The sequence below is a fragment of the Phaethon lepturus genome, unplaced genomic scaffold (genome assembly GCF_000687285.1).
Source record: "Phaethon lepturus isolate BGI_N335 unplaced genomic scaffold, ASM68728v1 scaffold14407, whole genome shotgun sequence".
In the NCBI taxonomy this organism is placed as follows: domain Eukaryota; kingdom Metazoa; phylum Chordata; class Aves; order Phaethontiformes; family Phaethontidae; genus Phaethon; species Phaethon lepturus.
In genome coordinates, this window is record NW_010554128.1 from 4,712 (window position 1) to 22,522 (window position 17,811).

The 17,811-nt window shown below is 38.9% G+C and overlaps 1 protein-coding gene across 1 annotated transcript in view; it reads left to right on the plus strand.

The window, feature by feature from the left end:
- Nucleotides 1-923: 923 nt before the first annotated feature.
- LOC104624385 (collagen alpha-1(XXIV) chain-like) overlaps nucleotides 924-17,811 on the plus strand; it is a 36,438-nt gene continuing 19,550 nt past the window's right edge. The window contains exons 1-14 of the mRNA XM_010291739.1: nucleotides 924-983; nucleotides 1,206-1,259; nucleotides 2,567-2,620; nucleotides 3,247-3,354; nucleotides 6,403-6,456; nucleotides 6,906-7,013; nucleotides 8,063-8,116; nucleotides 8,857-8,910; nucleotides 10,195-10,251; nucleotides 12,013-12,066; nucleotides 13,112-13,165; nucleotides 13,275-13,328; nucleotides 15,440-15,493; nucleotides 17,108-17,224. Coding sequence (XP_010290041.1) covers nucleotides 924-983; nucleotides 1,206-1,259; nucleotides 2,567-2,620; nucleotides 3,247-3,354; nucleotides 6,403-6,456; nucleotides 6,906-7,013; nucleotides 8,063-8,116; nucleotides 8,857-8,910; nucleotides 10,195-10,251; nucleotides 12,013-12,066; nucleotides 13,112-13,165; nucleotides 13,275-13,328; nucleotides 15,440-15,493; nucleotides 17,108-17,224 — 936 coding nt within the window. The remainder of the gene's footprint in view (nucleotides 984-1,205; nucleotides 1,260-2,566; nucleotides 2,621-3,246; nucleotides 3,355-6,402; nucleotides 6,457-6,905; nucleotides 7,014-8,062; nucleotides 8,117-8,856; nucleotides 8,911-10,194; nucleotides 10,252-12,012; nucleotides 12,067-13,111; nucleotides 13,166-13,274; nucleotides 13,329-15,439; nucleotides 15,494-17,107; nucleotides 17,225-17,811) is intronic.

Below are 17,811 nucleotides of genomic sequence, written 5' to 3' on the forward strand. Positions count from 1 at the left end.
TGGACAATGTGTTTAGAAACTTTTTTTAATTACCTGCAGCTGCTGAGAGACTCTCTTACTTAACACTGTTACCAAAATCAATGTCTAAAATAAGTATTTTTTTCTGTTGTGATCACTGTCTTTGAGCATACATTCATGACATCTGCACCTAGAAGGTGAATGTTTAGTTGAGTTGGGTTTTTTTTTTTTTGAAGCATTATTCTCCTTGCACTTAGTGCAACAACATTAATCATATGTCCTTGCAAATAGTAGATGAAGAAAAGTAGCTGCAGGCAGTCTTCTTACTAAATTTTGCTTCTATTTTTTACTTTGTTTTTAATATCTCTTTGAAAGAAATATGACAGAATGTATTAGCCACATTTGCAATGAAGTAGCTGAGGGATGAGCTCACTTGGAACAGAAGGGATTTGGCTTATTCAAAGAAATGCACTTCCTCAGTCACCCAAAATTAAGTCTTCTGACTGACTATTAAAAAAGGATTTAAATGTAAACTTTACAGGAAGCAATCTGATACCATTAACTCTTTAAGGGCTGAAGACTCCAAAAAGGGCTTTGTTCTCCAAAGACTCTATCTACTTGGCTCCAAGCCTAAACAGTGATGAAGTTGTCAGTCAGAATTACAAAAGATAGATGTTTGCTCAGCCTGCTAGTAATTTATGGTGAAAGGTACAGGCTCAGTGGTACTGCTGAGTCTTCAATACATTCCTGATCCACAGTGTAGTTCCTGAACTCCTCCTGTACCCTCCTTTCTTTTCTTCTGTTGGGCTCTAGTAAGAACAAAGAACTGTTTTGTCTTTATGTGATTTTTCAGACATGCATCTTTCCCAGTGTCTCATGTCATTTTTCTGCTTCAATTTTGGCTGTATTACTTGGTGGTTGCAAAATTATCATTGGTGACCACGTGTAACAGTAGCTCTTGTACCATGCAGGGACCTCCTGGCCCTGAAGGAGAACCTGGCCTGCAGGGAGAACCCGGCATAAAGGTAAGGGTTGAAATTACTCTCTCTTATGCTGTTTAAATTTTCAAATTTCCATAAAAGCAAATCAGAGCGATCTGTCTCATTAGCCAAGTAGGTAGTGATACAGAAAATGAGCCATTAAGAAATACTGTTATTGTCATGACGACAGCATTATCTATAACCCTGTCATTTTGGGGAATATTATCCCTTAAAATTCAATGATGTATTATTCTTGTGATACTCCAGGGAGACATTGGACCTGCTGGGAAGGCTGGAGAACCAGGTGACCAAGGTTTAAGGGTAAGCTATGGATGCAAATCTCCTTCCAAAAAGAACAGTATGTTACAAATGTGTCAGAAATGCAGGTTGACAAACCTTGATATATCGGAAGAATTCAATAAAAAGCTATTTTCTGATACCTTTTTTAAAAATTGTAATATTGTAGCAAGTTAAACAGAGTGTTGATTATAATGTTGAAATATTTCTAAGTGTCTCATGTCACTGAGAGACATGAGTGGTTTGAGCGTGAAGGAAAATCCAAGGGTGTCCAGCCCAGCTGTTAAGACAACAACACACAGTAATGCTGTGTACAGATATCCAGTCTCTAGGGGAGATAATGGGAACCTTATAGTCTCAGCGGAGTAGGGCACCCCTCTGTACCACCATCTAAAGCAGCTGAGTTGCTTCTGGTGCTGTGGATGGCTCATTCAGCACTTGATTTCACCAAGCACTTGTGCTCTTGCTGATTCTTCTTGTGTGCCTTACCCCCCTCATCTGACCCAAACATTTGCCTACCTTTCAAGGCTGACAATAACTTTTAAAGTACTAGAAACAGATTTTATCCATGACGCTTTTAAAAGAGCATAAACTATATCCTTTCAGACTTAAGACTTTGAGCTCTCTTGTTCTGTTAGCTCCTTGCTGTCATCTTTTCTGCCCGCCCAAAATCTCCAGTGAGGTGTAGTCTACGGTTCTGCCTGTCCTTGGAGAAGAGTAATTCCTGGTACTGGTCCACAGTGGGTGCTCTGGACTCAAACACACCACTATATCTGGTGGTATTGGTATAGGGCAGCTCATTTTTGCTTTTTTACTGTCCACATCAAAAGTTGCAAGTTGTCAGTGTCTTTACCTGAGAAAGGCAAATATTCTAAAATGCCATGGTGCCGATACTGTTGGTGAATGATGAGTTTTTCATGGCCCTAAACTGAGTCACTAAACATACCAATATAGTAATTATCCACATAAACATGGAAGTTTCAGGACAGAATAGGTATATTTTTGAGGTGAATGTGATTACATGTTGTATACTCTGAAACCAAAAAATCTCAGTGCCACTGGCCACTGTCCAAATCTCCAGTGTTATATGGACATACTATTGCCTGATTTTCCTAATGGTGATTATCTTCTATATTTTCCTGTGTTTGAGATTCACAGGGCTGTGACTGTCACTGTAAATCAGTGAAAAATTAAAAGAAACTATAACAGCAACATGAAAGTCATCCAACAGATAATAAGCATGTGTAAAACTAGTCTGAGTTTCCAAGGCAATACTTCTATGCCGTGAAATTTAGGCAATAACTTTGTTTTCAACTGTTTCTTTCTCTAAGGGTGAACCAGGACCTCCAGGAGAAGACGGTGTTCAAGGAAAAGATGGCCCAAAGGTACATTTGTTTTTTATAGCAGTTGTAAAGCAGTCATATTAGCTTAAGGACCCAAATCTCTTTTTTTTTTTTTTTCTTTTTCCTATTTCAAGAGGTCAACAGAGACCAGTTGCGTGCACTTAGTTTTAACATAGGAGGCTCTGTATATTATAGGCTTTCCTGTGCCTTTTAGGCACATATCTACCCTGCAAGGACTACAAAGTTGAATAGTTTGACAGAGAAATGCAAGCTGGAGAACTGAGTACAGCTTATTTCTGTGGTGGCTGTTATGCTGGAGAGAGCGAGCCCAAGGCTGACGCACTCCCTGCATTGGATCAGTGCTGTGCTAGGGACTGTGGAAGGTGTCAGGACAGGGGATGTCACAGACAACACCCTCAGGTAGTTGGCAATGGATGAGGCAAAATCTCAAAATCTGGCTTATAGGAATGTATGGATGATATAGAATGGGCTTTACCCTCACTTGGAGCCTGAACTGAATTTGACTGGTAAGGTTCCCATCAGTTTTAGTCTGCTTTTTGTCAAACTTGAAGATTCAGAATTCACTTTTCTCAAGAATAAGTAATTCTGTAGCAGCAGATTGACTAAGCTGGTTTTTTTGTGGGGTTTTTTTTTTTGCTTTGTTTTAGGGAGACCCTGGAGACCAGGGACTTCTTGGTGAAGGTGGTGAAAAAGGAGAAATGGGATTACCAGGAATTTCTGGACCCCCTGGTGAACCTGGCATAATGGGCAGTCCTGTAAGTTTTTTCAAGTTTAAGTAGACTTCTTGTTCATTTGCTTTGTGTAATTATTTTCTTTTTAATTTTGCTTGCTTCTTTTACTTTTTATTCTCTGTTTTTCTATTGCAATTAGAGATGACCATCTTTAAATTAGCTTGCCTCCTTTTTCTAAGTGGTTCAGTTTTTCGGGGTTGGTAAAGAGAGGAGACAAGTGTTTTTCCTATCTTAAATCTAGGACTTCTTAGCAGATAGTGATTCCCAACCACTTGTCACCCAGACACATACACCATAGAACCTGGAGCCTCTCACTTCAGATCTCTCCTCTCCAGACAACCTTCTGTCATTAGTATCTATCCTCACCTTCATTTGGAGACTGTGATCAATCTCAAGGTATTAGATCATTCTTTAAATTTTAAAAACACACAACGAAATTGGCAAGATGCATATACTGCCATAGGTTGTGGTGTAAGGTCTTTCATTGTTTTGTATTGCTTTCCCTCCTCATGGCTTTGTTTACTGTCCCAGGGCTCCCTAGTTTTTAGTTTAGATGAAAAGTTCCTTGGGGCAAAGAACTGCCATTTTGAGCAGCTTTTAAATGACGAAGTGTAAGACCTTAGAAGACACAAGATTTGTCTCCCATTTAAGATTTTGTGCTTAATGTTCTTACCGCATACATGCTTACCTGCCATTCCTTTTAATAAACCTTAGCAACAAAAGGAAGGTCTAAAAATAACACTTCTAGAAAAAGTGATATCCTGAACATTGAGGTTTCTTTAGTTATAAAATTACTGCAGCACAGACACCAACAGCAAGGATTTCTTGAAGTGTTGGTGTGGATTATAGCACCTTCTCTGGTAAAGGAATACAAGGCAGGTCAAAAGTGACTTAAAACCAGTATCACATAATAGGTATCGGGTAATCCAAATTATTCCTGATGTTGATTCCTGATCACTTGTCATCAGAGGATGGCCTGCCTTTCCTGACAGGGGTCTTTCTATGCTGCTGCCCAGGTGTTCTAAAGACAATGTTATAGGTGTTGTCCATCCTGCACTGGAACTGACTTCCAGAAATGAGGATCTATCACGTTGGGCAGCGCTACTTCAGATGATAATTCTGTGCCATGGTGTGATGTCATGTCTTTGGTGGACCTTCTCTTTTTACCGTGTCAATCACCCTGTAATGAAGCATATACTGTAAAAAGTAAGGAGAGAGAAGAAAGAGAATTTCATTATAACCTTTTGTTCTTAAAAGACATTTATTCTTTAACTAACTTCATTTTGGTGCCTCTGTGAAAGGAATTCAATAAACATATCATGAGAACACCAGTTGCAATAGACAACTGAAACAGAGATTGCAGATGGAGAGAAACGGCAGCATTTTACAAGCATACCCAGGTCAAACAGTAAAGGAGCATTGGGATTCGTAGTCAACACTGTTAGATCAGTTCACGTATTTGTTTTGGCATCACTCCTAGCAGCTAAAATCCACCTATAAAATCTATTTTGCTGAAGTTTTATGCAACTTCTTAATGTGAACTAGTATTTTGGAGCACAGTTTCCAAAGCAAGTATGTAGCCTCAAGTCAGACATCAGATTCCCTTAACAAAAATCGTCATGTTCTCATTCAGTCCTCTGGCTGCCTTATCTGTAGCTTTTATGTGATGATGGAGTCTGAGTAAACATTAGTTGGAGGGCCAGCTGTCAACGGCTGTGAGCACTGTCCCCTCTGTCCTCTAAGCATCAGTGTTACAATAGGCTTTCTTTAATCCTGAGTTCTTCACAGTGAACTACTCTCCTAGTGAAGGAGAAAAAATGCTTTTAGTTGTCGGCACACTTAGTGTGCTACAGAACAATTTTTGTTTCTGGTACAATGATATCACTCTGACTTTATTTTCTGTTTTGGGTTGGCAATTCTGGAGGAGATCAAAAGTTTCATACGCTGAAATTATCATAAAACAGCTCAGCCATGGCATATCTACAGTGTATGTAATTATACTTGTATACAGTAAACAACATCAGCAGTGCTGCTGTGCTTCAGTTAAACAGGCAGGTCTGGCAGTTCAGTGTTTGGGAGGATGTGGTTAACAGGGGATTTTTCACGTTTCTGTTCCACACATTCCAAAGGCGGCTACAGAGCTGCCTCCCTCCCCACTCATCCTCCCTGGCGTCTGGGAGCGTTCACATCATGGTTTTGGTTTGACTTCCTTCTAGGGATGTGGACAGATCACGACATCTGTGTCTAAACATGGCAATCAGTTTCCTATAGTCAATTGTCTCAGGGTTTTATTGGGAGTGAGAGTAATACTACATTTTCCTTAAACAAAAGCTTACAAAGCAACAAATGATCTTCACGAATCAGTTTAAACTATATTTACTCCGGTTTATGACCACAATGACTCAAAAAACCCAAATATATCTCCCTTTATCAAAAACTGAAGCTAAATTGCCTCTTCTACCTCATAGAGCTTATGGGTAAATTGAAACCAGTGTGTGGTGGACACATCCAGACCTTTGGGAGGATCAGTTTTTTGAAGTGACCTAGAGGGCAGCAGGGCTGTAGCTCCATAGCACCCTTCATCTGCAGGCAGCACGCCCAATTACACAGTCACCAAGAGGCAGGCAGTGGTAGGCACCAGCACTTACTGAGTTAGGTCTCTGCTCTGCAGCACATTGTGTCATGGCCCTGCTCTTCACACTTGACAGCTCCAAGGTTTTCTTAGTTTTCCTCTGGCTGTGTATTTTATTTCTCTCAATCCAGTGGTTGTCTTGAAGCAATTTTATTCCTAAAGCAATATTTTTCTGTGTGGACAAGATTTATGGGTTTTTTCCCCCTATTTTCAGTGCATTTTCACTAGTTTGATAAGTGATCCCTGATGCTTGCCCACGTATTTCTGTTGTAACTCAAAACAGTCCTACTAGCTTGCTCGCAGCCACAGTTAATGAGATTTTTCCTCTGACTTCTCTGCATTACAAAAGCCTGCTCAGTTATCCAATTTGGAGCACAGTTTAAACATGTTTCCAGGGCCTTTCCCAATCATTTCTTTTTCTCTCCCTAATAAATGTACAGGGTCCCGAAGGAACACCAGGAAATCCAGGCCAGAGGGGCCGTTCGGGAAAGAAGGTAGTATTTTTCATCTTCCCCAATTTCCTTCCTTTTATCTGAAACTTGAATTTATATTACAAAATAATTCCATTGAACCAAGTCTACCTGTTTTATGTCTCACTTCAAGCCAATTTTTTTTTCTTCCTAGCCATAACAATTAGAACTGTCATTTTTCTGCAGTCAGTAACATTCAGGACCTTATAAAATTTAAATTTGTATCAGGGTGTGATTTTGCAACTCAGAAGAGTTTCTACTGCTATCAAAAACTGTTAAGCTTTGGCTAAACCAAAAAAAAAAAAAGTAAACAGGCTTTAGCAGAGTTTTTTTCACTGCAAAGTTCTGGGTTCAGACATTCTAAGAACTACAGTAAATGACATAATGCTGTTACACACTTTGGTTAAGCATAAACTGCATTTTGAAACTCTAGTATCAATATCTTATTATTTTTAATACAATAACATCAACAGGGGGAAAAGGGACAGCTTGGCCCTCCTGGAGAAATTGGACCTGCTGGTGACTCTGGCCAACCTGGAGAAATTGGTCCCAAAGGTGCAAGAGGAACTCGAGGTCCCTTGGTTTGTACAAAACATGTGTATTTAAGAGTTCACGTATTTCTGGTTTAGCAGAATCGTGTCTCTCAATGAGAAGCAGCAAGTCACAGCTGTAGCACATATAAATATTTTTTGTGGTAGCTGGGCCTGCAGGCAGTGTCTTTCCCAGCCTGTGCATCTTGATGCATGCCCTGGTATTCCAGCATCAGAATGAGACCTGTGCACGTTTCCAGACAGGAACCTGCTCCAGGGACCTGGAGGGAGTCATCTTATGCTCTGGTCAGGTTCCTGATCTGGATGTCAGGATGGCAGAGTATGCCATGGAATATTCATGCCCCACAGTCTACATATAACCTCACTGCTATGGCTGCTTCTTAAACCTCTCCAGTTCCAAGAACAGAAATCATGGGATTTGCTATTACATAAAATAAGCCTTAGCCATGGCTGAAACAAAGCATTTCACATGAGTGGCATGGTAACTTGATACAAAGTTAACGAAATGTATTTCCGTTAATTTTATGAGCTCTTCTCATCACAAGATCCCTAGGCTTGCTCCACACAGTGTGATAGATGCACAGGTACATGCAGCCTCCACACTAGTGAGGCAACATGCCCATCTCACTGTTCCAGGGCCCAATCCTGTGGCCATTGAATGCAGCACGATGTCCCTGCACACACAAAGTGCAGAAGTTAAGTAACTATCTAATGTCCAATATCTTCAAGAGAAGGACTTGAACTCAACTTTCTAAGGTGAGGACCACCCTCAGCTTCTCTTGGCATACTCAGCATTTATAAACAGAGTTCCTCCACATCTCTGAAAGCTCAGATCCTTTTGATCTTAATTGTGCACAGAAATTATAAGGTTCTGACTGAAAATGTTGACCATTGTTTCCACAGATCAGGAGAAAGCCCAATATTCTTTACCAAATGAAGCTGGACCTAACAAGGAAGTTGTCTGTAGTTCTTAAATCTCAATATTTGAAGATTTTTCCAAGTGATAACTTTATAAAGTAAATGTTGTAACATTTTACAAGGGAGCTCATTTTTCTATCACTGATTATTGCATTTAACAGGGACATCTAGGAGGAATGGGACCTGAAGGAGAGCCAGGAATTCCAGGTTATGGGGTGAGTTTTTTGCTGAATTCATGTACACATACATCCCTAAGGTAAGTCTGTGGTACTCCAAGTAATTTCAATTATCATGGGGATGTATATCTAGAATACACAAATATCTTTAGAAGTGTCAGATACTGACATATATTTATATATCATCTGATTGCCTACTCAGAAATGTTAGCCTTAAGCAATGATTGCTGTTTTTTATCACAGATTTGAAACCCTTGTTTGTCCAATGCACTCTATGTGAATAAAGTTCCTATAAAACTACTACAACTATTCATTATAAAGAGTTCAGCAAACACCACCACCTTTGCTTACTGTCTGGTAAGGCAGTTTCCCTTTCAGTAACAGAAATGCTGATTGAATGAGATTAGTTGAAGGATGTAAAGATATTGTGACTTTCAGTGAAAAATAATGATCATCATCATCATAGATAGAACAAGCGCTGCTCTTACAGACCAGACTCCCATGTCTTTTTTTCTGAACAGAAACTTCGATCAGTGGCCCTAACCCTGAAGCAAGAACCAGCCCAGCTCCCCTCACCTGCATCAAGCCTTGCCAGAACCTTTGGCTTCCCACTGAGTACAGAGCTTTTCTGCCTGGGTTCATTAATTTTGTGCCACATTACTAATCAGCATTATTGCAAGCAGCAAACAAATAACAGTATCAAGCACCTAAAAGAAAGTTTGGAATTAATTATTTCTTTAATTATTTGTTTTGGAACTAATTTTTGTTTGCTTCTTTAGGGTCACCAAGGTCCCTCGGGGCCCCCAGGACCCCCAGGACTCAAAGGAGAAAAGGTCTGAAGATGGATTATACTATCTTACAGTTTGAGTAATTATAAAGGGGGGAAATGTTACTGCACCCTCACTGTTTTCCACAGCACGCAGCAAATGCCACTGTTTGCAATATTTATTAGTATTGTGAGACAATAAGAAAAGAAGTGCAAAACTGGGGAAATGGATCATTCAGAGGCAGAGTTCTGAATTATACAGTTGAAATGTTTCAGTTTTTAAAACACAAGGTACCTATTGTAAGAAACACATTCTATTGTATCAGACAGCACCACTGCCCTTAGTGAGCACTGCTGACAGAAATAATCAGTGTGGAACCAGTTAAGTATTTACTTAGCTTTAAGCCTGCAAGTATACCCACAGATTTTGCTGAAAGTCTAACTAAGATGGACAAAGGTCTATATTCAATATAAAATGTTAGGGGCAGGATCTTGCCTCAGTGCTGCTATTTTAGTCTCAAAGTCACTGTTTTTCTTAAGCCTTAAATCCTGCAAATAGATCTGTATGCTGACTGAAGTCTGTGTGGCCCCAAGCAGGTACAGGGATTCCCTTCATGAAGATTAGTTTGGAGTTGCACCTAACAGAGAAATACATTCTTATATTAGGGCCAGTTTTGCAGTGAATTCTGCTAATAGGCAATTAGTGATGTTATAAATAGGTTCTGATATAATTTTCAGAAACAATAACTGAAAACTAAATTGTTGGGAGCTAGGTGTCTAGCTTGCTTGATAACTTCTGAAAAAGCACTTTGCACTTTGGAAACCCTTAATCATATTTAAAATGTGAGCCTCTCTGCATTAAATATTGGTAAATATAATCTGGAATAGATAACTTTTTATCTGTTTGTTTGGGTGGCAGTTGTTTCATATTTAAAATTTAATAGAGTTCAGGCTGATTGTTGGAGTTTTTTGTACACTTACTTGTCTGTATTAAGTATATTTCTCAAAAAAGAGGAAGAAATTTTCTTTTTTCCTCTTGTCAAATATCCTGTTTATCCTTTTTTTCATTAAGTAAAGAAATTATTACATGGGCATTGTTCAAATACTTTTTTTTTATAGTTGCCTTTTAGAATAGAGCAAACACTTAGGTTTGTTTAATCCTAAATGTCTTTAGGACATGTTTTAGGTGCATGTTAAAATGGAGTTACCATTTCCATTGTATTAAAGCCATAAGCATTATATTCACTTCTAGCATCTATACAGCAGCATGCTTTTAGCATTTGAACATGTGTGCATTGTAGCTGAGGTTGAATTTCCAAGCTAATATTTTTAATATTTGCCTTTGTTTTAGGGCTACCCAGGTGAAGACAATACAGTTCTTGGACCACCTGGGCCCATAGGTGAACCAGTAGGTCTTTCTTTCTCAAAAAAATTCTATTAGTGCCTCTCAAGACAAGAAACAATGCCGGCTCTTTCTGAATCTTTGTATCACTGTCTCAGAAGTCAGTACCCCCTCGTACAAAAATGTAGAATGATGGTTCTTTAATCAGTAATCCCCCTCTGAAAAATGCAGTCATGTGCTCTTTCCTGCTTAAGAGTGTGTACCCTGTGTTTAATTACACTAATGCCATTAGTCTGTGTTTACACCAGCACTTTCTGAACAGAATTTCACTCTGTGTTTATCCCAAATTATACCTAATTCCTTTACTAACCAGAAATATGTTTCTACTTATTTCATTATCACTACAAAGCTAACTTAGCTAATTCAGAGAGCTGCCTTTCAGAGAGCTGCCTTTTGTAACCATTTTTTACTAAATTTGTATGTGGCATATCTCTCTGCAGCAATTACGAACATGGAAAAAAAACGCCATCTCAAAATCTTATTACAAGCGTTTCATGTTCAGACTTTGATCGTGCCAGAAGTAATACTTGTACAGCCTACTTCTCTTCAGATTAACTTTAATATTTATACCTCACCTCCTCAAAAGGCAGGACTATAAGACCCTGATGTAACTGAAGACAGAGTCTGGACTAGGTTCTTAACTTAGTTATGGAAATGCATGAGAGAAGAGTCCAGCCAATTCTGCTGTAGCCACACTGGCTCTGTAATGCTGAGTGCTCAAACGTTGCAAGCAGGGCCTTTCCTTTCTATCTTGTGGATTCCCTCTAGGAAACCTGCCATGAGATTGCTGAAACCTTGGAGAGTATACAAGCAGTTGCATAATAGTATCTATTGGTGGATATGCACTAGCAGTGGCTAATCTATTAATTTGTAAACTGTAAAAATACATTGCAGTGAAGTGATTCCTGGCCAATTTTTTATTATGTGCCTTTACTTGAGACATAGATGGGAAAAAGGCAATCCCTTATTATTTTACCTAATGATTGGCTGGATGTCTTTTGAAAGGCCTTGGCTATTCTTATTTTCTATGGGTATGATTCCTTATCCCATCATTTTTCCTTTGACTGAGATTTGGTCCATTTGCTGCAATGAGAGTTAAAATTCTGGGGAAAAATCCCATTTCTTGTGGGACTGGAGCATGGGCCTTTCCTCTAAAGTAGAGCCAGTGAGGTGTCTGAATGCAGTGGGAAGAACAACATGACTCAGAAAAATCATGCCATTCCCTCTGATCCTGTGCAGTTCTTACATGTGTGAGGCATGCTGAGGGATCAAAATTGCCTTTTTATTAGGATGAGCTTCAAAATTAAAGCAGATTCTGAGTACATCAAGTCATTTCAGAAAAGAACCTCATTTTTCATGTGTTGTCTTACAGAGTTTATAAGAGAGTTTTCCTTGCACGTCTTGAAAACAAAGCCTCTTCATTTATTCATGATTTTTAATTCAGATATCGTATATGTATGGGTATAAACCTGGAGAAGTTCTACTGAGGTCAATATTCCTGTTTCATTTATGCACATGTAAGATCTATCTTTAGTTTCTAGTCTTCAGTTACAAAGTATTTTAGTGTCTACTGTCTGTCTGCAATGCATTTTGTTTAGAAAAATATCATGTTTATTCCTTTAGACAAACTAACTTTAATATTTGTAATCCTCAGTTCTATCTTGTTGGTTAGTCTGTTTCAAGAGAAATCCCGGCTTTCTTTTTGTACTTCACTGAAGCGTTATTTCAGTTCAGCTGCTATATTTTGCTCTTTGGTTTTCTCTCTAGGGTCCTAGTGGTGAACGTGGAGATAGAGGAGAACCTGGTGATGAGGGCTACAGGGTAATACCTCTTGTTTTTATTCTTTTTATTTGAACATGGCATGCTATGCATACATGTAGAGTCATGTAGCAGAAGTATCATCTTCTCTCACAAGTGTGCAGAGATGCACTTGCTGGTGCCTCACTGCACTGATGAGCTCTTAGAACACATTGGAGCATCTTTTGTATGAGGAGTTGTTGAGAGAGCTGGGACTTGTGAGCTAGAGAAGAGAAGGCTTGAGTGATCTTAAAATGTATAAATACCTGATGGGAGGGAATGAAGATGAAAGAGCCAGCCTTGTCTCAGTAGCATCCAGTGACAGGACAAGAGGCAAAGGGCACAAACTGAAACACATGGAATTCTTTTTGAACACAAAAAAATGCTTTTTTACTGTCAGGATGACTGAGCACCAGAACAGGCTGCCCAGAGAGGTTGTGGAGTCTCCATCCATGGAAATACTCAAAACCTGACTGGATATGGTCCTGGACAACCTCTTCTACCTGGCCCTGCTTGAGAAGGGGGATTGCACTAGATGATCTCAAGAGGTCTCTTTCAACCTAAACAATTCTGTGATTCTGTAATACTGAATGAATTAACATGTTTCTCTGAAATTCAAGCACTATTTCTTTGTAAATCTAATCCCAATAATCATTCATGAATTGTATTCAGTCTTTGAGCAAATACAAATTGGATGGTAACTCATGCTAATCACTGATGCAATTGGTTTGCTGAAATAAGAAAGAGACAGTCCTTGACATGGAATATCCTGTTTAAGTCACACAGATAATACAGATAGACATATAGTAATAAATCAGTGAACTGAATATGCAGAAATGTTTAAACAATATGTAATTCCCACTTGCAGTTTGGAGTAGAGAATATAAATAAGAAAAGCTCCCTAAAGTCTGATCTGAGGATTGCTGAGTATCCTTTGTCTAGGTCACGTCAATGAAGCTGGAGGCCCCCAGCACCTCCCAAGATGGTCTTTACAAGGAAATCTATAGCTTGCTGAGCATGACATCCTGAGTTACTTGTATTGCAATGTGTTGTATTGTCTGCTTCCCAGGGTCATACAGGTCTTCCAGGGCTTAGAGGACCTATTGGACAACAGGGCCCTCCAGTAAGTGTTTCAAACAAGTGAAATTTCTCTATTGGGTGTTGAAAATGCATTGTCATCTGCATTCACATGATTTTTTTATTTATTTATTTAATATACATTCTTTCCAAAGGGAGAGCCAGGTGAATTGGGAGAGCAAGGACCAAAAGGAGAAAGAGGTTCAGAAGTAAGTAGAAAAAAGTAAAGCAAAACACTTTATTGGAACTTGTATGTTTTTACTGTTTACTGACTATTCTTGGAAAACTGTTATATAAGGTTAAAACTCAGTGTTTGGGTTTCCTTTTCATACCTGCAGGGACAATAAAAATATAGAATGGAAAACTGCATAATTATCTGGGATAGCAAATATGTGTTATTTGATAGACAAGCAGTTTTACTTTGGAGATGAGATGCTCTTTTGGAAAAATTTGAGTGATATTCAATTATACCCTTAAATGGAGTTCCTTGTGGCAAACTAGCTCTGGAAGGCACCAAGGATTTTACGGCTCTGATCTGTAAATGAAGCCTCCTGGTCCTGCACTGTACTGAATTTTCAGAGACCTGGAAATAAGGAATTTGCTACAGAATATTAGAGGAATAATGACAGAGCAAGTCATGAAGAAGATCAAAGACTAAATCTCGTCCTTTAGAAATAATAATTCATCTTGGTGGCATGTTGAAAATTGCCAAAAGTATTTTATATTCTCCCATGGGGTGACTTTCATTGGCTTTTGAGGTTTCAAAAGATTTAGGCTAAAAGATTTCTTACAGTGCCAATTGCCCATTGCAACTTAAATGATATATTTTGTCTGAGAAGTTCCATAGCATAGTTAGAGTTTCAAAATTTTCTACGTAAATACAAGGATCTGTAGCAGTTTAGGAATGGGGAGCAAGAGAAAGGAAACATGATGTGAAGACATTGTCAGCATGTGCTCTAACTATGAGCTCAGATATATTGCCTTTGATAAACTACCGACAGCACAGCATAAAATCAGTCATTCCTCTCTTTCACTTTGTGTTGCAAATGCCCCTCAGATTAAAACTGCCATTTGCAAATGTGGAACCAATATCCAGCCTGAAGCAACTTATAAGAGCCTAAAAGTTTACACAAACACATTAATAGTGAAAACATTCATCCAGTCTAACTCCAGTGGCATGACTGGTGCTGCTATAGCAAGCCTTACCAAGCAAATCTCATAAACTCCAATGCTGAAACATCTGGGTTTACTTTATATGCATTCAGAAATTTTAATGAAAACAATATAAAGTTCTTTGAATATACACATTCCAGTTCTGATTGGTGGACTTTTTTTATGCCTTTCTTAATAAAAAGACATTAAATTAAGGAATAGAACAAAATTTTACTGATGTTATCATATTTACACTAATTATAAAACATTTACACTTACAATGACCTTAGCTTTTTCACTTTATTGAATGTTATGCAATATTGCAGCATGGTAGTATAGCATCACTTTTGCTTTAAGAACAGGTTTTAAAATAATCGATCCAGAAAATCTTGGAAGCTTTTTTCTATTTGAGCTACACTAAAAAGTGTTATTCTTGTCCCTGCTGTCCAACTGGCTTTATCTTTTAGAGGAAGGATAAAATTCATGCTATAGATCTTTATATTCTGTGAAGAATAGCCTATAAACAAAATTCTCTGAGATGCTTTTGACCCATTCTGAGCTTTTCTTCCTTGGTGCTTGGCTTCCTGTGTCACCAAACCACTTAAGAGAATGTTATCTGCTATCAGTATCTCTCAGTTTTCTAAAACTACAGATTCTTAGATCGATCAAGACCAAAAAAACCTCTGATTTTAAGTATATTTTATCTTTTGTGTACATCTTAAATAAAAAGAATGTTCCCATGTGTGATACTATTGTTTTCTGGTATTCTCTTCCACATACACTCAGTGCAGCTACCTTGCCTACTAATTTTCATGACTTCTCTTCTTAAAAGGTAGGAAGTGCTGTAAAAGCATACTTCCTTACAGAGGTGTGGCTGATAGAGGGGAAATTGCCAGATTCATAGTGAAAATTTTTTCGTGTCTACTGTTGTTGAAAAAAGTTCTGAAAACTACACTGTACCAACTTGGGAAAGGGAAAAATATATACAATTCTACCAAAAATGTATTCAATTCTACTCAAAAAACTTTCTGGTGTCTCTCGAAATCGAAAAAATCTGGTCCAAAGCCAGGCAAGGTGAACACACATACTAAAGGGGAATGATTCTCAGCTCTTCTTAGGGAATTGAGTTTAAGACATTGGTCAGTTAACAAGTATTTGTAACTTTTAGGGACCCACAGGGAAGAAAGGAACAACGGGTCAGGCGGGCAAACCTGGAATTCCTGTAAGTAACAGAATTCTACAGTCTATCTTCAGGTTATAAAACAAAGAAAATAACTAATAAAACCAAAATTGAGTCATGCCAGTGTACCAGAAAGTCTTACATTCACTCTAAAGAACCACCTTCTTATCCAGAAAGTGTAAAGGAACCCCTGTGAAAATAAGAACAATTTTTGAAAGTATGTTAAATTATACTGAATTATACTCAGTTACTCAGCACATGGAAGTGCCTTGCCACTTGTAAAGTTACTTAATTAGATCATTTTTGCATGTGGCTTGTAGTCCATGTGCAAGTTATCACATTGCATTGCACAGAGCTGTACTACTATTCAGTCCTGGCTCCCATCAGTCCTTTGAACAGCTGCAGCCTACAGAAGCCTGGATCCATATGTCCATGATGGATATGGCTGGCAGATCCCTTGAGGTTTACTTCTTTCTTTCGCTTGCCCTGAGATTAAATTTTTAATGCTCTTCCTTGAGTTACTGTAGAGATGCTAACTTGCATCCCTTTCCCTTCGAGGGAGAAGAAAGAGCAGGAAGCAATAGGTGTTCTTTACACATAACCAAGAACAAAATGCATCAAGTCTCTTTTGGTCCCCTAATAAATAATACCACACAAGCACATATTGTAAATAACTTTCACTACCTTATATCAAAACACTGTCAGTAGCCAGAGAAATGCAGCTGCTTCACAGAGCTTGTACCTGCTGGGCAGAGTGCAAGAATAGCCTTCTGAAGGCAAGCAAACTGTGCGTCTTTTGTAAATACTTAGCTCTTCTCTCTGGAGGACTGCAGAGAGCATATTGTTCAGCATACAGTGAGGAGAAGACAGTAAAACTGGAACTTGAGGAACTCTCAAAGCACATCCCAAGTGCAAGATACTTCAGCAAGCAGAAGTTAGAAATAAGATTAAGATGGCATGTTTCTTATGTTCTGTATGGCTGTTGTTAACTATACTTTTTCAAATAAGATGTGTTGTAGTTAGCATATTTTAAATTTCTAAGATATGCATTCACACCAAGATAATTGCAGAACTCAAAGCCCCTTAAGATAGTGTATGTCAGTCTAAAGGGAAATGATTGTAAAGGAAAAAAAAAATCATTGTTCCTTTGGCGGATGTGACAGGAGGCTTTTCTGTGCAAGTATAGCAACAGTTAGCACAAACTTGTCTAATTAGATTTTTGTGTGTATATTTGATATGTACAAATTTGAACAGCATAATTTTGCAAATGCATGATAGAGAGTATCTAGTAAAATGAAGGCTGAAAAGACATATGGTTGCGTTTTTTACAGGGAAAAATAAATACTTTATTAGGTTTCCTTGCATCAGTTTAAGAATCAACACACTCGGCCATCTTCCAGGCCTGGCACGCAGAGGGGTCGGCCCCATGGTTTCAGCTGAAGTTGCTCAGAGCCCACAACACAGCAAGTCTAAGGTTAAGCCAATAGTGTTTTAAACCAAACATCCTAACCCAGAGCCCCCTCGGCGAGTATTCATCCGTGTCACTGGGTCTGTTATTATGTAGGGTTTGGGAAATACTGTGACTGAAATCTAGTTCTGTGATGGTGAAGGGGGAGAGAGCTGACAGTGCTATATTTGGTTTGAATTTGTTTCAAGGGAAAACCAGGGCCAGCAGGGCAGAAAGGAGCAGTCGGGTACCCTGGACCAGAAGGCATTCCAAACATTCCTGCCAACCCTGGCAAGCCTGGGCTGTCAGGGAAGCCTGGCCCTAAGGTAAGTTCCTTTCCACATTGCCCCTCTTTATGTCATTTTGCATTACAAATTTTCTAAGGTTAGGGTATTTAAACAGAAGGAACCATTCTCAGTTCCTCGAACATCTTGAAAATTACACCAATTCATTGTTGTTTTTCTCTTTTGCTCCTGGTACTCTGGCCAGGATGTAAGGTTAGCATAAGGGAAGTGTGCTGTGAGAACTCTTTCATTAGCATACATTAGTAGTAACTACAGCTAAGTGAAAATGCTTTTGGAATGAGAGAGGCTTCACAGTTGTGTTCCTGAAAATGAGCCATAGACCCCAGCAGAAGCTGTTTCCTCTCAGGCCCCGAGATAATCCCACATTTTCTTTATTGGCTTTGAATCTCTCTCTCTACCTGTCTCTCCGAAGCTTTGCCCAAAACCAGTGAAAAAGAATATTGCGTATCTGAGGTAGCTGGGAACATTCTTGGAAACAGCTTTTTTGTCTGTCTGTGCTTTGCTGTGGGCCAAGGGTGGTGACCTGTTGCTTCTGGGAATAGTGACACAGCTTTTCACTTATTCACTCCAGAGAGGAGGGAGCAAATTCCTTTAGTAGTTGTCATTGA